General features: G+C 41.7%; 2 protein-coding genes across 2 annotated transcripts; both read left to right on the top strand.

The window, feature by feature from the left end:
* Nucleotides 1-6519: 6519 nt before the first annotated feature.
* Nucleotides 6520-8601, top strand: LOC110721126. The gene is made up of 3 exons (XM_021900283.1): nt 6520-7389; nt 7456-7932; nt 8089-8601. Exons 1-3 carry the CDS (start codon nt 6520-6522, stop codon nt 8599-8601), a joined length of 1860 nt encoding a protein of 619 aa, XP_021755975.1.
* A 2334-nt stretch (nt 8602-10935) lies between these two features.
* Nucleotides 10936-11466, top strand: LOC110721044. The gene has a single exon (XM_021900188.1). It carries the CDS (start codon nt 10936-10938, stop codon nt 11464-11466), a length of 531 nt encoding a protein of 176 aa, XP_021755880.1.
* Nucleotides 11467-14954: the final 3488 nt, after the last annotated feature.

Genomic DNA, 14954 nt, shown 5'->3' with positions numbered 1-14954 from the left:
CAACGGTGACACTTCTGCTATGTTTAGCACACCAAGATTGTGCAAATGCTCTTTTTGCTCTATTTACATTATTTTTTACTTTTCCATATCTTGGAACTTCAGAAGCAATCAATTCATCTTGATCATCCCAAGTTCCAATCTCAATTTCTCAAATCTTTCTCTGTTCAAGGGTTTGGTCAAAATATCTGCAAGTTGATATTCCGTATTACAAAATTCCAATTTAATATTCCCTTGCTCCACATTATCTTTTAGAAAGTGATGCCTAATGTGGATGTGTTTTACCTTAGAGTGCTGAACTAGATCCTTACAAATACATATAGCACTTGTGTTATCATAGTAAATAGGTACACATTCAAAAATAAGACCAAAATCTCTAACATGTTGCTTTATCCAAAGTACTTGTGAACAACATGTTGCTGCTGGCACATACTCAGCTTCAGATGTAGATAATGCAACTGTGTTTTGCTTTTTGGAACCCCAAGAAACTAAACAAGGTCCTAAAAACTGTACCATACCGGAAGTGCTTTTTCTATTAACCAAATCACCTGCATAGTCAGCATCAGTAAAGCCATTTAAATCAAATGAGTCACTTCTAGGATAGAAGAGACACAAGTCATCAGTTCCTTTCAAGTATCTAAGGATTCTCTTTACTGCTTCCAGGTGAGACTCCTTTGGATTTGCTTGGAACCTGGCACACAAACCTACACTGAATGATATGTCAGGTCTACTAGCTGTTAGCTAAAGTAGAGATCCTATCATACCTCGATACATAGGTTGATCAACACAAGTTCCAGTTGGATCTTCATTCAATCTAGTTGCTAAACCCATTGGAGTACCATTGGTCTTAGCATTTTCAAGCTTGTATTTCTTGATCAGTTCCTTGATATACTTTTGTTGATGGATCATGATTCCTTCTTCAGTTTGCTTGATTTGCAATCCGAGGAAGAAATTTAATTCTCGCATCATACTCATTTCAAAGTCTCCACTCATAAGGTCAGCAAAATACTTGCACAAAGATTCATTAGTTGCACAAAATAAAATATCATCTACACATATTTGTACAACTAGGATATCAGTTCCATTTGAATTCAAAGTTAAAGTTTTTATCAAATTTTCCTCGTTTAAAATCGTTTTTCAAAAGGAACTTTTATAACCTTTCATACCATGCTCTAGGAGCTTGCTTCAACCCATAAAGAGCTTTGTCAAGCTTATAGACATGGTTTGGGAACTCCTGACTTTCAAATCCAGGAGGTTGTTCCACATAGACCTCTTCATTTAGAATTCCATTTAAAAAAGCATATTTAACATCCATCTGGAACAACGTGAATCCCATATAAGCAGCAAAAGCAATAAGTAAAGGAATAACCTCTAACCTGGATACTAGAGCAAATGTGTCTTCATAGTCTATTCCTTCTTGTTGATTGAAACCTTGTACAACAAGTCTTGCTTTATTTCTGACAATAATACCATGCTCATCTAGCTTGTTCCTAAACACCCATTTTAATCCTATAGTCTTTTTATTCTTGGGTCTAGGTTCCAGATGCCAAACTTTAATTCTTTCAAACTCATTTAGTTTAGCTTCATAGCATTAATCTAGTCTGCGTCAGTTAAAGCTTCAACATAGTTCTTAGGTTCCATAGAAGAGAGGAATGCATAGAATGCACAGAAGTTTCTAAGCTGAGATCTGGTTTGAGTTCCTTTTGAGATATCACTCATAATTGCATCTATAGGATGAGACTTCTGATATTTCCATCGCTTAGGTGTAAAGTCCTTGACTGGATACAATCTTTCCTGATCATTGTTGACTGGTTCTTCTGTAGGAACTCGTTCTTGAGTCTCAGTTGGAACTTCAACAGGGTCTACCTCATTCGTATTTAGATTCTGTTCTTGAGGGGGAGTTCCTGGTGCATTCTCCATTTCTTGACCTTCATTTGATTCAGGATTCGTTTGCTCAGCAATTTCAACTTGCTTCTTCTGCAATGATGTTGATTCTTCATCTGGATTTGTCTTGCGTACAAGTCCAACTTCAAAATTATCATCACAATCCTGTACATTATTCAATTGTTCAGTTTCATCAAATATAATATGTACAGATTCCTCAATACACATTGTCCTTTTATTATAAACTCTATATGCTTTACTATTAGAGGCATATCCTAAGAATACAGCCTTATCACTACGTTAATAAAACTTTCCTAAGTTCCTTTTACCATTGTTATGAACAAAACATTTACAACCAAAAGATCTAAAGTAAGAAATATTAGGCTTTCTCCCTTTGATCAGCTCATAAGGAGTTTTGTTGGTGATGGCTCTAACTGATACTCTGTTCAGAATATAACATGTTGTATTCACTACTTCTGCCCTGAATTTCTTAGGCAGACCACTTGAGATCAACATTGTTCTAGCCATGTCTTCAAGGCTACTGTTCTTGAGTTCCACCACTCCAATTTGTTTTGGAGTTCTTGTGGCAGAGAAGTTGTGATCCATTCCGTGCTCAGTGCAAAAATTATCAAATTTTGAGTTTTCAAATTCAGTTCCATGATCTGATCTGAGGTGAATCAGTGGATTACCTATTCTTCTCTATTCTTTATTTACAAAAGCTACAAATTCATCAAATGTTTCATCTTTACTAACAAGAAAGAAAACCCAAGTAAACCTTGAAAAGTCATCAACAAAAACCATAACATATCTCTTACCACTTCTGCTTTGGATTATCATAGGACCACATAGATCTATATGAATGAGTTTTAACGGTCTTTTGGTACTTACCATTTTCTTGGTCTTATAAGAAATTCGAGTTTGTTTTCCTCTAACACAAGCATCACACACTTTGTCATACAGAAACTTAACACAAGGAAGTCCTTCCACTAGTTCCTTAGATCTCAATTTATCAAGTAAATTAAAGCTTGCATGGCCAAATCTCTTGTGCCATAATAGAGGATCATACTGAATGACACTAAGACATGTTAGACTGTTGTAAGGAACCTCGTTAAGATCCACAACATATGTGTTCCCTTTACGAGTTCCTTCTAAAATAATGTTCCCAGTGTCATTGTGAATGATTCTGCACTTATTGGAAGTAAAGCTTACAGAGTTACCTTTGTCACAAAATTGTGAAATACTTAACAAGTACAGTTGTGCTTGAGACCCTCGACCAAAAATACATTATCAATAGCATGGGAACTTGAACTTCTTACTTTGCCAATCGCAACTATATCTCCTGTCATGTTATCACCAAAGGTCATAGTTCCCCCATAGTAGGAATCCAGTGAGAGAAATCTAGATTTGTCTCCAGTCATTTGCTTAGAACAACCACCGTCAAGGTACCAAGTGTTGTTCCCCCTCACTGGAACCTGCATGAGAAATCAAACGTTAGTTTCAGGAACCTAGGTTTCCTTGGGTTCCTGTGTAACAGCATCAGGTTCATCATTCTTCTTGATCCAAATCGGTTCTACATGTTTTTCATTTTTCTGTGTACTCTTTTCTTTCTTAGGACACTTAACCTGTTTGTGTCCAGTATTGCCACAGAAATAACAAACAATACTACTAGACAGGAAAACATACTTTTTTTCCGTTTGGAACTTCTTTTTGAAACCAAAACCTTCTGTTCTCTTAGTTTAAGCTTTAGTGATCCAATCTGGAACTCTGTAGTCTATAGGTTGTTTACCTTTCCTGGCTTTCTCAAGTTCCCCCTCAAGTCTTACCCTATCCGCTTTTATATCTTCCAAATCAGATTTTAGTTTTTTAAAATTTGGATATTGAGCAATTGGAGGAACTTCAGAATCAGGAGTTTCAAGACAGAGTTTCATCAAGGATAGTTCCACATTTAACATTATGTTATCATGTTTCAACCTGTCTATATTTTCTTTCAAATAATTATTATCATCAAACAGACTAAAGAATCTATATTAAATGTCAAATTTCATATTATCGACCAACTCGCTGTTTTCTTTAAAAGTTACTAATGCTTCATCACTGTGTTGTTTAGCTCTATGTAATTATTTCAATTCTTCTTGAATTTCTAAAACAACAAATATTAAGTTTTCTTTAGAGAAATGTCTAAGTTGTTTTTGAGAAAACCATACCTCTGGTTCTAATTCCTTCAGTTTTGCTTTTTCATCAGTTTTTGCCATCAAGCATAGATGTGCAGTTTCTTCTGACGGTTGATCTTCCTCTTCCTCTGAATCTAAATCTCCCCAAGCAGCTAGCATGTCTTTCTTCACATTGTCCTTGGTGAAGTAAGGCTTATAGACTCTTGACTCTTTGGATTGCTCCGTGCCCTTTGTCTTTCCTTTCTCACTATCTGGTAGTGGACAATCTTTGATGAAGTGATCTTTAGACCCACATTTGAAACAAGTGGTGTTTCTGGAACTTGCATACTTCTTGTTCCTATCGAACTTCTTGTAGTTCATCATCCTTTTGAACTTTCTAACTAGCATTGCAATTTCTTCTAAGTCTTAAGCCTTAAGAGAAAGACTCTTGTTCTTGGAACTTTCAATGTTGGAACTCAAGTGAAGTTCATGAGTCATCAATGATCCAGCTAGTTGTTCCATGTTAAACTTCATGAAATCCTTGGCTTCTTGCATGGCAGTAACGTTGGATCTCCATCTTCATCTTGTGGTAGGCTTCTTAAGATCTTTCTATCCTGTTCATCAATAGGAATGTGTCTGCTAAGGGAGTTCAATTCATTAATAATATCATTGAATCTAGTAAACATTTCCTCTATTGATTCCTTTGATTGCATTTTAAACCTTTCATATCTAGACATCAATAAATCAATTTTAGAACGTTTTACCTCATTATTACCTTCATGAGTTACCTCTAGTAGATCCTAAATCTGTTTAGCAGACTTGCATCCCATGATACGATTATGTTCATGAGGTCGAAGTCCACATTGCAAATACTTTATAGCTAAAGCATTTAATTCAAGTTTCTGATAATCTTCCTTATCATAATCATAAATAAGTTTAGGAACTACCTCGTTCTTGTCATTGGTTGCAGTTATTTCAAAATCACCAGTATCAATAACACGCCAAACCTGGTAATTTTCAGCCTTGATAAAGATCTCCATCTTGTTCTTCTAGTAGGTGCAAAACTTACCATTGAACATGGGTGGACGTTGGGTGGAATACCCTTATTCAAGTTTCTCCTTGTAATTCATTTCTCCAGGAACTTACTCAGTAAAGTTATCTGCTTACACGTGAGAACCTTGCTCTGATACCAATTGTTAATTGAAATAACTAATACAAGAGGGGGGTGAATTGTATTGAGTTCCTAATGACTACTTTTTGCGGATTAATAAACAATGCATATAGGAACTTGCTAGAACACACAGATTTTACGAGGAAACCTTCCTGGGCCCAACTGGAAGTAAAACCTCAACCATACCTTAGGGATTTCAAACACACAAACTTCACTATAATAGGGTAAACACCAACTTACAACCTATTAGAGACTGACCTTTAGTTTCACAAGATCCTCACTGGACTTGCTACTTGATAGGACCCTATCCTACCCAACATAAGCACCACACTTAGATTCACTCGTACCACCAAAGTACTACACGTACTGCCAAAGTACAAACGCTTGCACTACCTAAGTACAAAACTCTCAGCCTCACCAAGAAGCTTACAAAACTGTATGCAAAGTAAACAGTAAAATCACCCAAATAACCCAACCCAATACAAGTGTACGACACCTAGTATGATAAGTAAGCAATGCACGAAATCCGAAACTAATATGACAAGTTAGAATCTTGGTAAACTTACACAATTATAGCACAATGATTTCTCCACGCATAAACTCACAAATACCTCAAACCATTTTGCTCTCTACTATTTATACAAGTAACACTCGTATATAAATTAGGTTTTCTAAAATATAAATAAGTTAAGTTAACTTATCTTTAAAACACGCTTTTATGTAAATCAAGTGGAATAAAATCTTTTCCGGAAAATAAAGATATAAGGATATTTTGTTAAAAAGAATTATCTTTTTAACAAACCGATTTAAAGGAAATAAAACTTTTAGAAAATCTTTTCCTAAAATCTATCTTTTATTACTTTCCATATTATTTTATTTACCAAGCTAACTTGTCATGCTTCTCATAAATTTCATGCAATAACATACTTAACATATTAACAATAATCTAAAAGATAAAAACCTTAACTAAAATAATTGCTGCGCTGCGCCTTTGTTCAGGTAAATTACTTGGGCTATAAGCTTATTAAGTTCCACCAAAGAACTTAAGCTTGATGTCTTCAAGTTCCTGTTAGGGAACGTTCCTGTTAGGGAACTTAGTTCTTGTTAGAGAACATTTCTTCTAATTTGTTTAACTTCTTTGATAAAGATCTCTTCATGTCTTCTTAGTTCAAGCTACTTCTTCCATGACCATGATCAACTTCACCTAAACTAATCAAACACTTGAAAACCTTTATTAGTCGAGTTTGCTTTAGTTTAAATTCCTCATCATCAAAACCTTTATGCTTCAACAAGGAGCATCTGATTAAGCTCCCAACAATGGTCAGCCCAAAGCTGAGGGAAAAGTTGCAACTGTACATCTCTGCGTCAATACATACAATCACAGTCGTTCTACTGGTGGAAAGACAAAAGCAGCAAAGGCCAATATACTTCGTGAGCAATGTGTTGACTGAGGCAGAAAAAAGGTACCCATTGGTAGAGAAGCTGGCTTTCGCAGTGGTCACAACATCAAGGAAACTAAAACCATATTTTGACGCGCACGTAATACAAATCCTCACAAATTACCCACTAGAAAAAGCGTTACAGAAAATGGATACATCAGGCAGACTCCTAAAGTGGGCAATTGAACTTTCTAAGTACGAATTCGAGGTCAAACCTAGGGCAGCCATTAAGGCACAAGCCTTAGCGGAATTCATAGTGGAAGCCTCCTATGAGGATAAAGAGGATGATATTCGGGTCTGGAAGGTGGAAGTTGATGGGTCCTCAGCCCAAACGGGAAGTGGAGCAGGAGTCATAATGACATCTTCAGAGGGAAATTTATTCGAGTACTCCATAAAGTTCAAGTTCAAAGCATCAAAAAACGAAGCAGAGTACGAAGCAGCGCTGGTAGGCTTGCGTATGAGCATTGCAGCGGGAGCCAGCAAAGTACATCTGCAAACATATTCTCATCTCGTCGCCAGCCAATTGCAGGGAGCGTACGAGTTTAGAGAAGCCGCCATGCTGAAATATGTAACTAAAGTAAAGGAGCTGGCAGCCCAGCTAATCCACTTTCAAATAGACTTAGTTCCAAGTGCAGGAAACTCCCAGGCTGACGCTTTATCTATGTTAGCAAGTTCCACGTTACAGAGCCTCACAAGGACATTGATGGTTGAGGTCTTGGAGGAAAGCAGTATTACCGAAAAAGAGCAGGTAAACTGCATTGGGCAGCAGAGGGCTTGGTTTTCAAACATTCTGGTGTACAAAGTTCATGGCTAGCTGCCTGATGACGAAGTACATGCTAAGAAGGTGAAGAAGGATGCCAATTGGTATGTGGTGATGAATGGGGAGCTCAACAAGAAAGGCTTTACAAAACCACTGCTGAGGTGCATCCTAGAGTGGGAGCAGGAAGGCATTATGGAAGAATCCCACTCGGGAATATGTGCTAACCACATTGGTGGAAAGGCGTTGGGAGTAGAAGTCCTCAGAAGGGGGGCATACTGGCCAACTCTCACGCAAGACGCGCTAGCATATGTGAAAAAATGCGACAAGTGTCAAAAGTATTCACCAGTTATAAACAAACAAGCAAATGATCTAACTCCAATCCTCAGCCCGATCCCGTTTCCTCAGTGGGGAATGTACATAATAGGACCTTTCACCACTGGGTCAGCGGGCAGGAAGTATCTCATCGTGGCAGTGGATTACTTTAAAAAGTGGATAGAAGCTAAACCCACTAAGTACATAAAGGCAGCCCAAGTAAGGACATTCATATAGGAAAACATCATCACAAGATTCGGTGTGCCGCAGTGCTTAGTCTTTGATCATGGATGTCAGTTCGATTGTGACACCATCAAGGATTATCTGGAAGACATGGGCACCAAGTATGCAAGTGCCTCAATCTGCCATCCGTAGAGTAATGGCCAGGAAGAAGCAGCAAACAAGCTGATCCTAACAGGCTTGCAAAGGAAGCTGGATGAATACAAAGGCCTATGGGAAAACCTAATCCCAGAGGTCTTGTGGGCGAACAAAACCATTGAGAAGGAGTCCACTGGTAAAAGCCCTTTCACCCTGGCCTATGGGGCTGATGTAGTCGTCCTAGTGGAAGTGCAAATTCCCTGCCTGAGGATACAGCACTATGAGCAACAAGGAAACGAAAAGCGCATGCTAGAAGAGCTAGATTTCCTACCAGAAGTAAGGCTAAAAGCAGCTCTTAAGCTGGCAGCCCAGAAGAGCAGGATTTCAAAAGCATTCAACAAGAGGGTCAAGCATAAAGAGCTCCTGCCCGGAGATTTATTCCTTAGAAGGACAACAGCAGTGGGAAGAGGAAATCAGCACGGAAAGTTGTCAGCAAACTGGGAAGGCCCTTTCATCATTCACGAGCAGGTTGGACCTGGGGAATTCCTCCTCGCAGATCAAGAAGGTTAGGTCTTAAGAAACAGTTTCAATGCTGATATGTTAAAGAAATATTTTGTTTAAATAGCCTGAAAAAAACAAATATAGTTGTTTCAAGTTTGATAAACCTTTATTCAGTTCATGTTATGTTAATTAAGGCATTTGAGCCATTTTTATTCAACGAAATACAAGCCTCTACGTGAGGAGTATGTTGCGTAAATCTGTTTAATGTGTTATGCCCCAGCATCATATGCTAACATGTAGAAGTCAAACAAGAATAATAATAAAGTGTTAGAGGAAAAAAGCACTCCAGCGCAAAGTGGAAAATTAACACATCCCTCCCTGAGACCTCACCTCACCTGCTCAGAGTAAAACAGGGCGCCACCTCGGGGAGGCCTAGCACGTTCAACTTGAGCAGGGGAGATAAAGGGAAACGAAGAAGATAAGCTACGTGGGCAACACTAAGGTTCTATTAGTCCCACCTAGCTCACCTCTTTGAGAGGGAGAGGAAAGGGGGAGATAGACATACAATAAGCCCTTACAAAGAGAAGTAAGTGGCACAAAACAACAAGTCGTAGCATAAACAAGCTGAAAGAAATAAAACAAGTCACAGCACAAACAAGCTGAACAACACAAAACAAGTCGCATCAAAACAAGCTGAATGACATAAGACGAGTAATTAGAAAGCTGATTGACACAAATAAGTCTCAGCAAAGCAAGCGGAATAACGCCCAGACAGGCAACAATCGAATAAACTAACCAGCGTGCAAGCAAACCTCTATTAGAGTTAAACAGAGTGCACAATGCATAAACACTCAAAACAAATAGAACATGAAGAATAAAATTCGCTAAAGTTCCTGCCAAAGCACAGCAGAGAACAAAGAAGAAAAAAAGCGCTCAGCAGCCAAATCAAGAAGACAAGGAGGCCCAACCTACGAGGCTTCACCAAATGTAATAAAGAAGCTGCTATGCTAAAAGATCTAGATACTGATATGGAATACTCAGTTCTAGGCAAATGTGCAGGCAACGAAATAAATAGCAGGCAAAACAGCAAAAGAAGATCACAAAGTGCGTACAATATAAAGCTGAACCCCTGCCCACCAGGGAAGAGTAAACATTCAGCAGGTCAGTTACAATATATGCAAAGTTGAGCCCTCGTCCACCAGGACAAGGAAACACTCAGCAAGTAAAGTCAAGAAAGCACAAATTCAAGTTAAGCTGGGCAGACGCAGCTGTATAGGATAGCTCCCGCTGAACTATCGCCCAGCCCCCAAGGTGCGCACTCACTGCCGAGAAAGCAATTAAAGGAGGGCTCACCAGCCCGATAAAGTCAGCTCGCGCTGAACTCTCCACGAAGGAGATGGTACGCCTATAAATAGAGGGTAAAGAACAACGGAAAAGAGGTTAGACACTCAATTTACTATACTTTACACATCTTTCTAAGTACACTTTCTCTCTCTAAAACACTCTCTAACTTAAGCTTTGGAGCGGGGTTCCTCGAGCCACCTCCGAAGGCAAATTACGTGTGCTGCCTTGTGTAGGTAGTTGACGGAACCCTGCTCACCCAATAGAACCCTTGGATCCACACTTGGAACAATTGGCGGTAGAAGGAGGGGAAGGATCATCTAACCTGAGGTTTACCAACTGAGCAGGGACTAGTTAACTAACCACCAATGCCGGAGAAGAAACTGTACCGACACCAATGTCCAAAACTAATGAGACCAACCAAACACCACAAAAAACACCCCCAGTAACCCTCGATAAAAAAAGATCCACTGGAAATCCCAAATCAACCATCTCGTAGAAATCCAACCTCATCGGATCAACATCGGCTGCTGCTAAAGCGGTGTTGAAACTAGTACACCCGGCAGGATCCAGTTCCATTTTCAAATACGGAATGTCGTTAACAGGCGCGAACAATGAGCTTATTATTTCACCACCTGTAACCAAGAAACCACAGCCCGTAAATATGCCAGCCATTCTGCAAAACCTCTATAAGTGCAGTAAGGAGCAGATGGCTGCAATGACGGCGGTCCTCACCAATATGGGAAAGGGGGGGAGTCCGTCACAGACAACGGCAACTGCGGAGCTCGCAGCGAAGAAGTCAGCGTCCTCAGCCCTCACCCCTGAGCAAAAAGAGCTCATTCAGCTGAGGAAGAAGGTATTGGAGCTGGAAGCTTGTAACCTGAATCGAGAATGGAGCGTGGAAGAAATAACTCCATCTCGAACCAGCCCGGAGAAGCGGGTCCCTCGTAGCAGGTCGCCAGCCTTAGAGCGAGGACCCAGCCCAGAGAGAGAGACAAACGAGCGCGAATCCAGGTTGTTCCAGATGATTCCCCATTTTGCCGGGAGATTCTAGAGGAACCAATGGAGAAGGTAAAGATGTCAAGCTGCAGATACAATGGAACCACAACACCCAAAAGCCACATATCAGCTTTTGAGAACCATATGGTACTTAACACTATGATCGACTTAGTCTGGTGTAAGGCTTTCCCGCCGACCCTGGAGGGGCTGGCAGCGGAGTGGTATGGAGCCATTCCCAAATGTTCCGTATACTCGTACAACCAGCTACAGAGAATGTTCATGGAGCATTTCATAACCCTGGTAGACCGAACTAAGATGACAACCAAGCTGATGTCATTAGTTCAAGGGAAAGACGTGCCCTTGAGGGAGTTTATCACCAGATTTAACAAGGAGGTGCCAACCATCCCAAATATAAGTCAGGAGGTAGCGCTACTAGAAATGCAGAGTGGCTTACTACTAGGATCACCATTCAGAGCGTATATGGGGCGTAAGAGCCTCAAGACACTTGCTGAAGCGCTAGGTAAAGCGCACGAGTTCATCAAAGCAGACGAGACTGACAGAGCAATGCCTGGTAGGAAAGCACCCGGTGACTAAGTTAAGCGGGCAGAGGTCACCCGGGCAGAGAACACACCCAGGGCGGACCAGCCGAGTAGGGCTGAACAAAGTCGCAGAGAAGCGGACAGGGTAGTGGGACTGAGAAGGTCAGATCCAAAGAGAGGGCCAAAGCCTGGGAAGATCGACCAATATACCCCACTAACCCATTCCAGGTCTCATATATTCAGCGTAAATAAAGCTGATGATAAGTGGCAGAGACCCCCGAGGATGGTTAATAAGAACCGTGATGCCAACAAGTGGCGTGACTTCCATAGGGACCGTGGCCACACCACTGAGGAATGCACACACTTGAAGGATAACATAGAAGATTTATTCAGGAGAGGGTACTTGAATCAGTTTAAGCAGCGCGATGACCCTCCCAGAAGGAGGGATGAGGATAGAAGAGGCCGCGCTAACCGCAGAGGAGGTCATGGGGGTCCAGCCGAGGACAGAGAAAGAGATGGCAAGCAAGAGGGCAGGGTGTATGTGATTAGCGGGGGTCCAATGCATGGGGGAACAGTTAACAGAGCATGGGCTGACCTGCGTGCAATGATACACCAGATAAACGACAATGATAAGCGTAGGTGGCCACCTCTTCCCCCGCAGCCACGAGCCACGTTTGACGAGTATGACCAGAAGGGCATAACTTACCCTCATGATGACCCGCTGGTAGTGACAATGAGAATTGCAAACTGGAAAGTGGATAGGATATTGATAGATGGAGGCAGCTAAGCCAACATCATATACATCAGCGCGTTCAACAAGCTGAAGTTGGAGAAGAAGGATCTAAAGAGGGTGAGTTACGAAGTCACCGGGTTTAATGGATCAGGGCTTACCCCGGAAGACATAATCGCGCTCTCATTCCGAGTAGGTGAGAGATCAAGAACGCGTGATGTTCGAGCAGAGTTCCTTGTGATAAACTCTCCCTCACCCTACAATTTGATTATGGGAAGAACGCTCATCCACAAGATAGGGGGGTGGTATCCACCTATCACCTTGCCATGGCCTACACAACTAATGAGGGACAGTCAGCAAAGCTCATGGGAAGTAAGAAGATAGCTCAACAATGTTACATTACTGCCCTAAAGCAGCCCGCAAAAACCAGAAAGGAGCCTGGTTCCGAGAGAAGGCCCATTGAGCAGGCTGAGAGGAAGTCGAGGAAAAGGAAGCGTTAAGAATATCACAAGGAAAAGGATAAACAGATGTTAGTAATGGAAAACTTCGAGCCTGTAAAAGAGGAGATGGCTAGACCACTCCCAAGTGGGGAGCATGTCACAGTCGAGCTCACAGAAGGTGACCCCTTGAGGACGGTGAAAATTGGAAAAGACATTGATCCAGGAGTAGGGGTACACCTCATAGAGCTGAGAACAAGGATATTTTCGCATTTTTCGTAGATGAGATGCCCGTAATTGACCCTGCAGTCATGGTACACAGGCTGAATGTGAAGGAGGATATTAAGCCAGTTAGGCAGAAAAGGCGAAGCTTTTCCACGGAGAAGAATCAAGCAACCCGGGAGGAGGTAGAAAAACTCTTGGAGGCAGGATTCATTGAACCTTCTAACTACCCAGAGTGGTTAGCCAACGTGGTCATTGTGAAGAAAGCAAATGGCCAGTGGAGAATGTGTGTTGATTTCACAAATCTCAATAAGGCATGCCCAAAAGACTATCACCCGCTGCCGCGGATTGATCAGCTAGTAGACTTAACCAGCGAGCACGCCCTACTAAGCTTTATGGACGCCTTCTCAGGATACCATCAGATCAGCCTACATGAACCAGACCGGCAGAAAACCACGTTCATCACCGAAGGGGGAGTGTATAATTACATAGCTATGCCCTTCGGGCTAAATAATGTTGGGGCAAGCTTTCATATTGCAATGGGTAGAGTGTTCCTTCACCAGAAGGGTAGAAATGTTGAAGTATACGTTGACGACTCAATTATTTAGAGCGTCACGCAGGCAGGGCATATCATGGACTTGGAGGAAACATTTGCCACCCTGAACAAGTATAAAATCAAAGTCAACCCGAAGAAATGTGTCTTTAGAGTGAGCTCGGGAAAGTTCTTGGGTTTTCTGATCAGCGAGAGAGGGATAGACGCCAATCCAGAAGAGGTCGAAGCAGTCCTCAGCCTGCCTGAGCCTAAGTGCATCAAGGATATCATGCCGTTGACGGGCAGGATTGCCGCGCTGACCAGGTTCATCAGCAAGTTAGCGGATAAGGCTTTGTCATTCTATCAGCTATTGAAAGGGAACAGAGAATTTAAGTGGGGAGCTAAAGAAAAAGAAGCCTTTGAGGGTATTAAGGAGCATCTGACTAAGCTTCCAACAATGATCAGCCCGGCGCTAAGGGAAAAGCTACAGATGTACATCTCTGCGTCAATATAGACAATCGCAGCCGTTCTGTTGGTGGAAAGACAAAAGCAACAAAGGCCAATATACTTCGTGAGCCATGTGCTGACTGAGGCAGAGCAAAGGTACCCATTGGTAGAAAAGCTGGCCTTTGCAGTAGTCACAACAACAAGGAAACTAAAACCATATTTTGATGCACATGTAATAGAAATCCTCAGAAACCACCCACTGGAGAAACCGTTACAAAAAAAGGATGCATCAGGCAGACTTCTAAAGTGGGAAATTGAACTTTCTAAGTACGAATTCGAGGTCAAACCTAGGGCAGCCATTAAGGCACAAGACTTAGCGGACTTCATAGTGGAAGCCTCCTATGAAGAGAAAGAAGATGATATTGGGGTTTGGAAGGTGGAAGTAGAAGGGTCCTCAGCCCAAACGGGGAGTGGAGCAGGAGTCATAATGACGTCTCCAGAAGGAAACATATTCGAGTATGCCATAAAGTTCAAGTTTAAAACATCAAAAAAGGAAGCGGAGTACGAAGCGGCGCTGACAGGCCTGCGTATGAGCCTCACAGCTGGAGCCCGCAAAGTACACCTGCAAACTGATTCTCAGCTCGTTGCCAGCCAACTGCAGGGAGCGTACGAGATTAGGGAAGCCGCCATGCTGAAATATGTAACCAAGGTAAAGGAGCTGGCAGCCCAGCTAGTCCACTTCCAGATAGACTTGGTTCCTAGAGCAGGAAACTCTTAGGCGGACGTTTTATCTAAGTTAGCCAGTTCCACATTACAGAGCCTCGCAAGGACAGTGATGGTTGAAGTCCTAAAGGAAAGCAACATTACTAAAAAGGAGCAGATAAAATGCATTGAAAGGCAGAGAGCCTGGTTCTCAGACATCCTGGCGTACAAAGTTCACGGTTCACTGCCCGATGATGAAGTGCAGGCTAAGAAGGTGAAGAAGGACGCCAACTGGTATGTGGTGATAAATGGGGAACTCAACAAAAAAGGCTTCTCAAAGCCACTACTGAAGTGTATCCCAGAGTGAGAGCAGGAGGGCATTATGGAAGAAGCCCACTTAGGAATATGCTCTAACCACATTGGTGGAAAGGCATTGGGAGTAGAAGTCCTAAGAAGGGGGGCATATTGGCCAA

This window comes from Chenopodium quinoa, unplaced genomic scaffold, assembly GCF_001683475.1.
Source record: "Chenopodium quinoa cultivar QQ74 unplaced genomic scaffold, ASM168347v1, whole genome shotgun sequence".
NCBI lineage: Eukaryota > Viridiplantae > Streptophyta > Magnoliopsida > Caryophyllales > Amaranthaceae > Chenopodium > Chenopodium quinoa.
The sequence above is the reverse complement of the archived record's forward strand: the minus strand, read 5'-3'. Positions and strand labels throughout refer to the sequence as shown.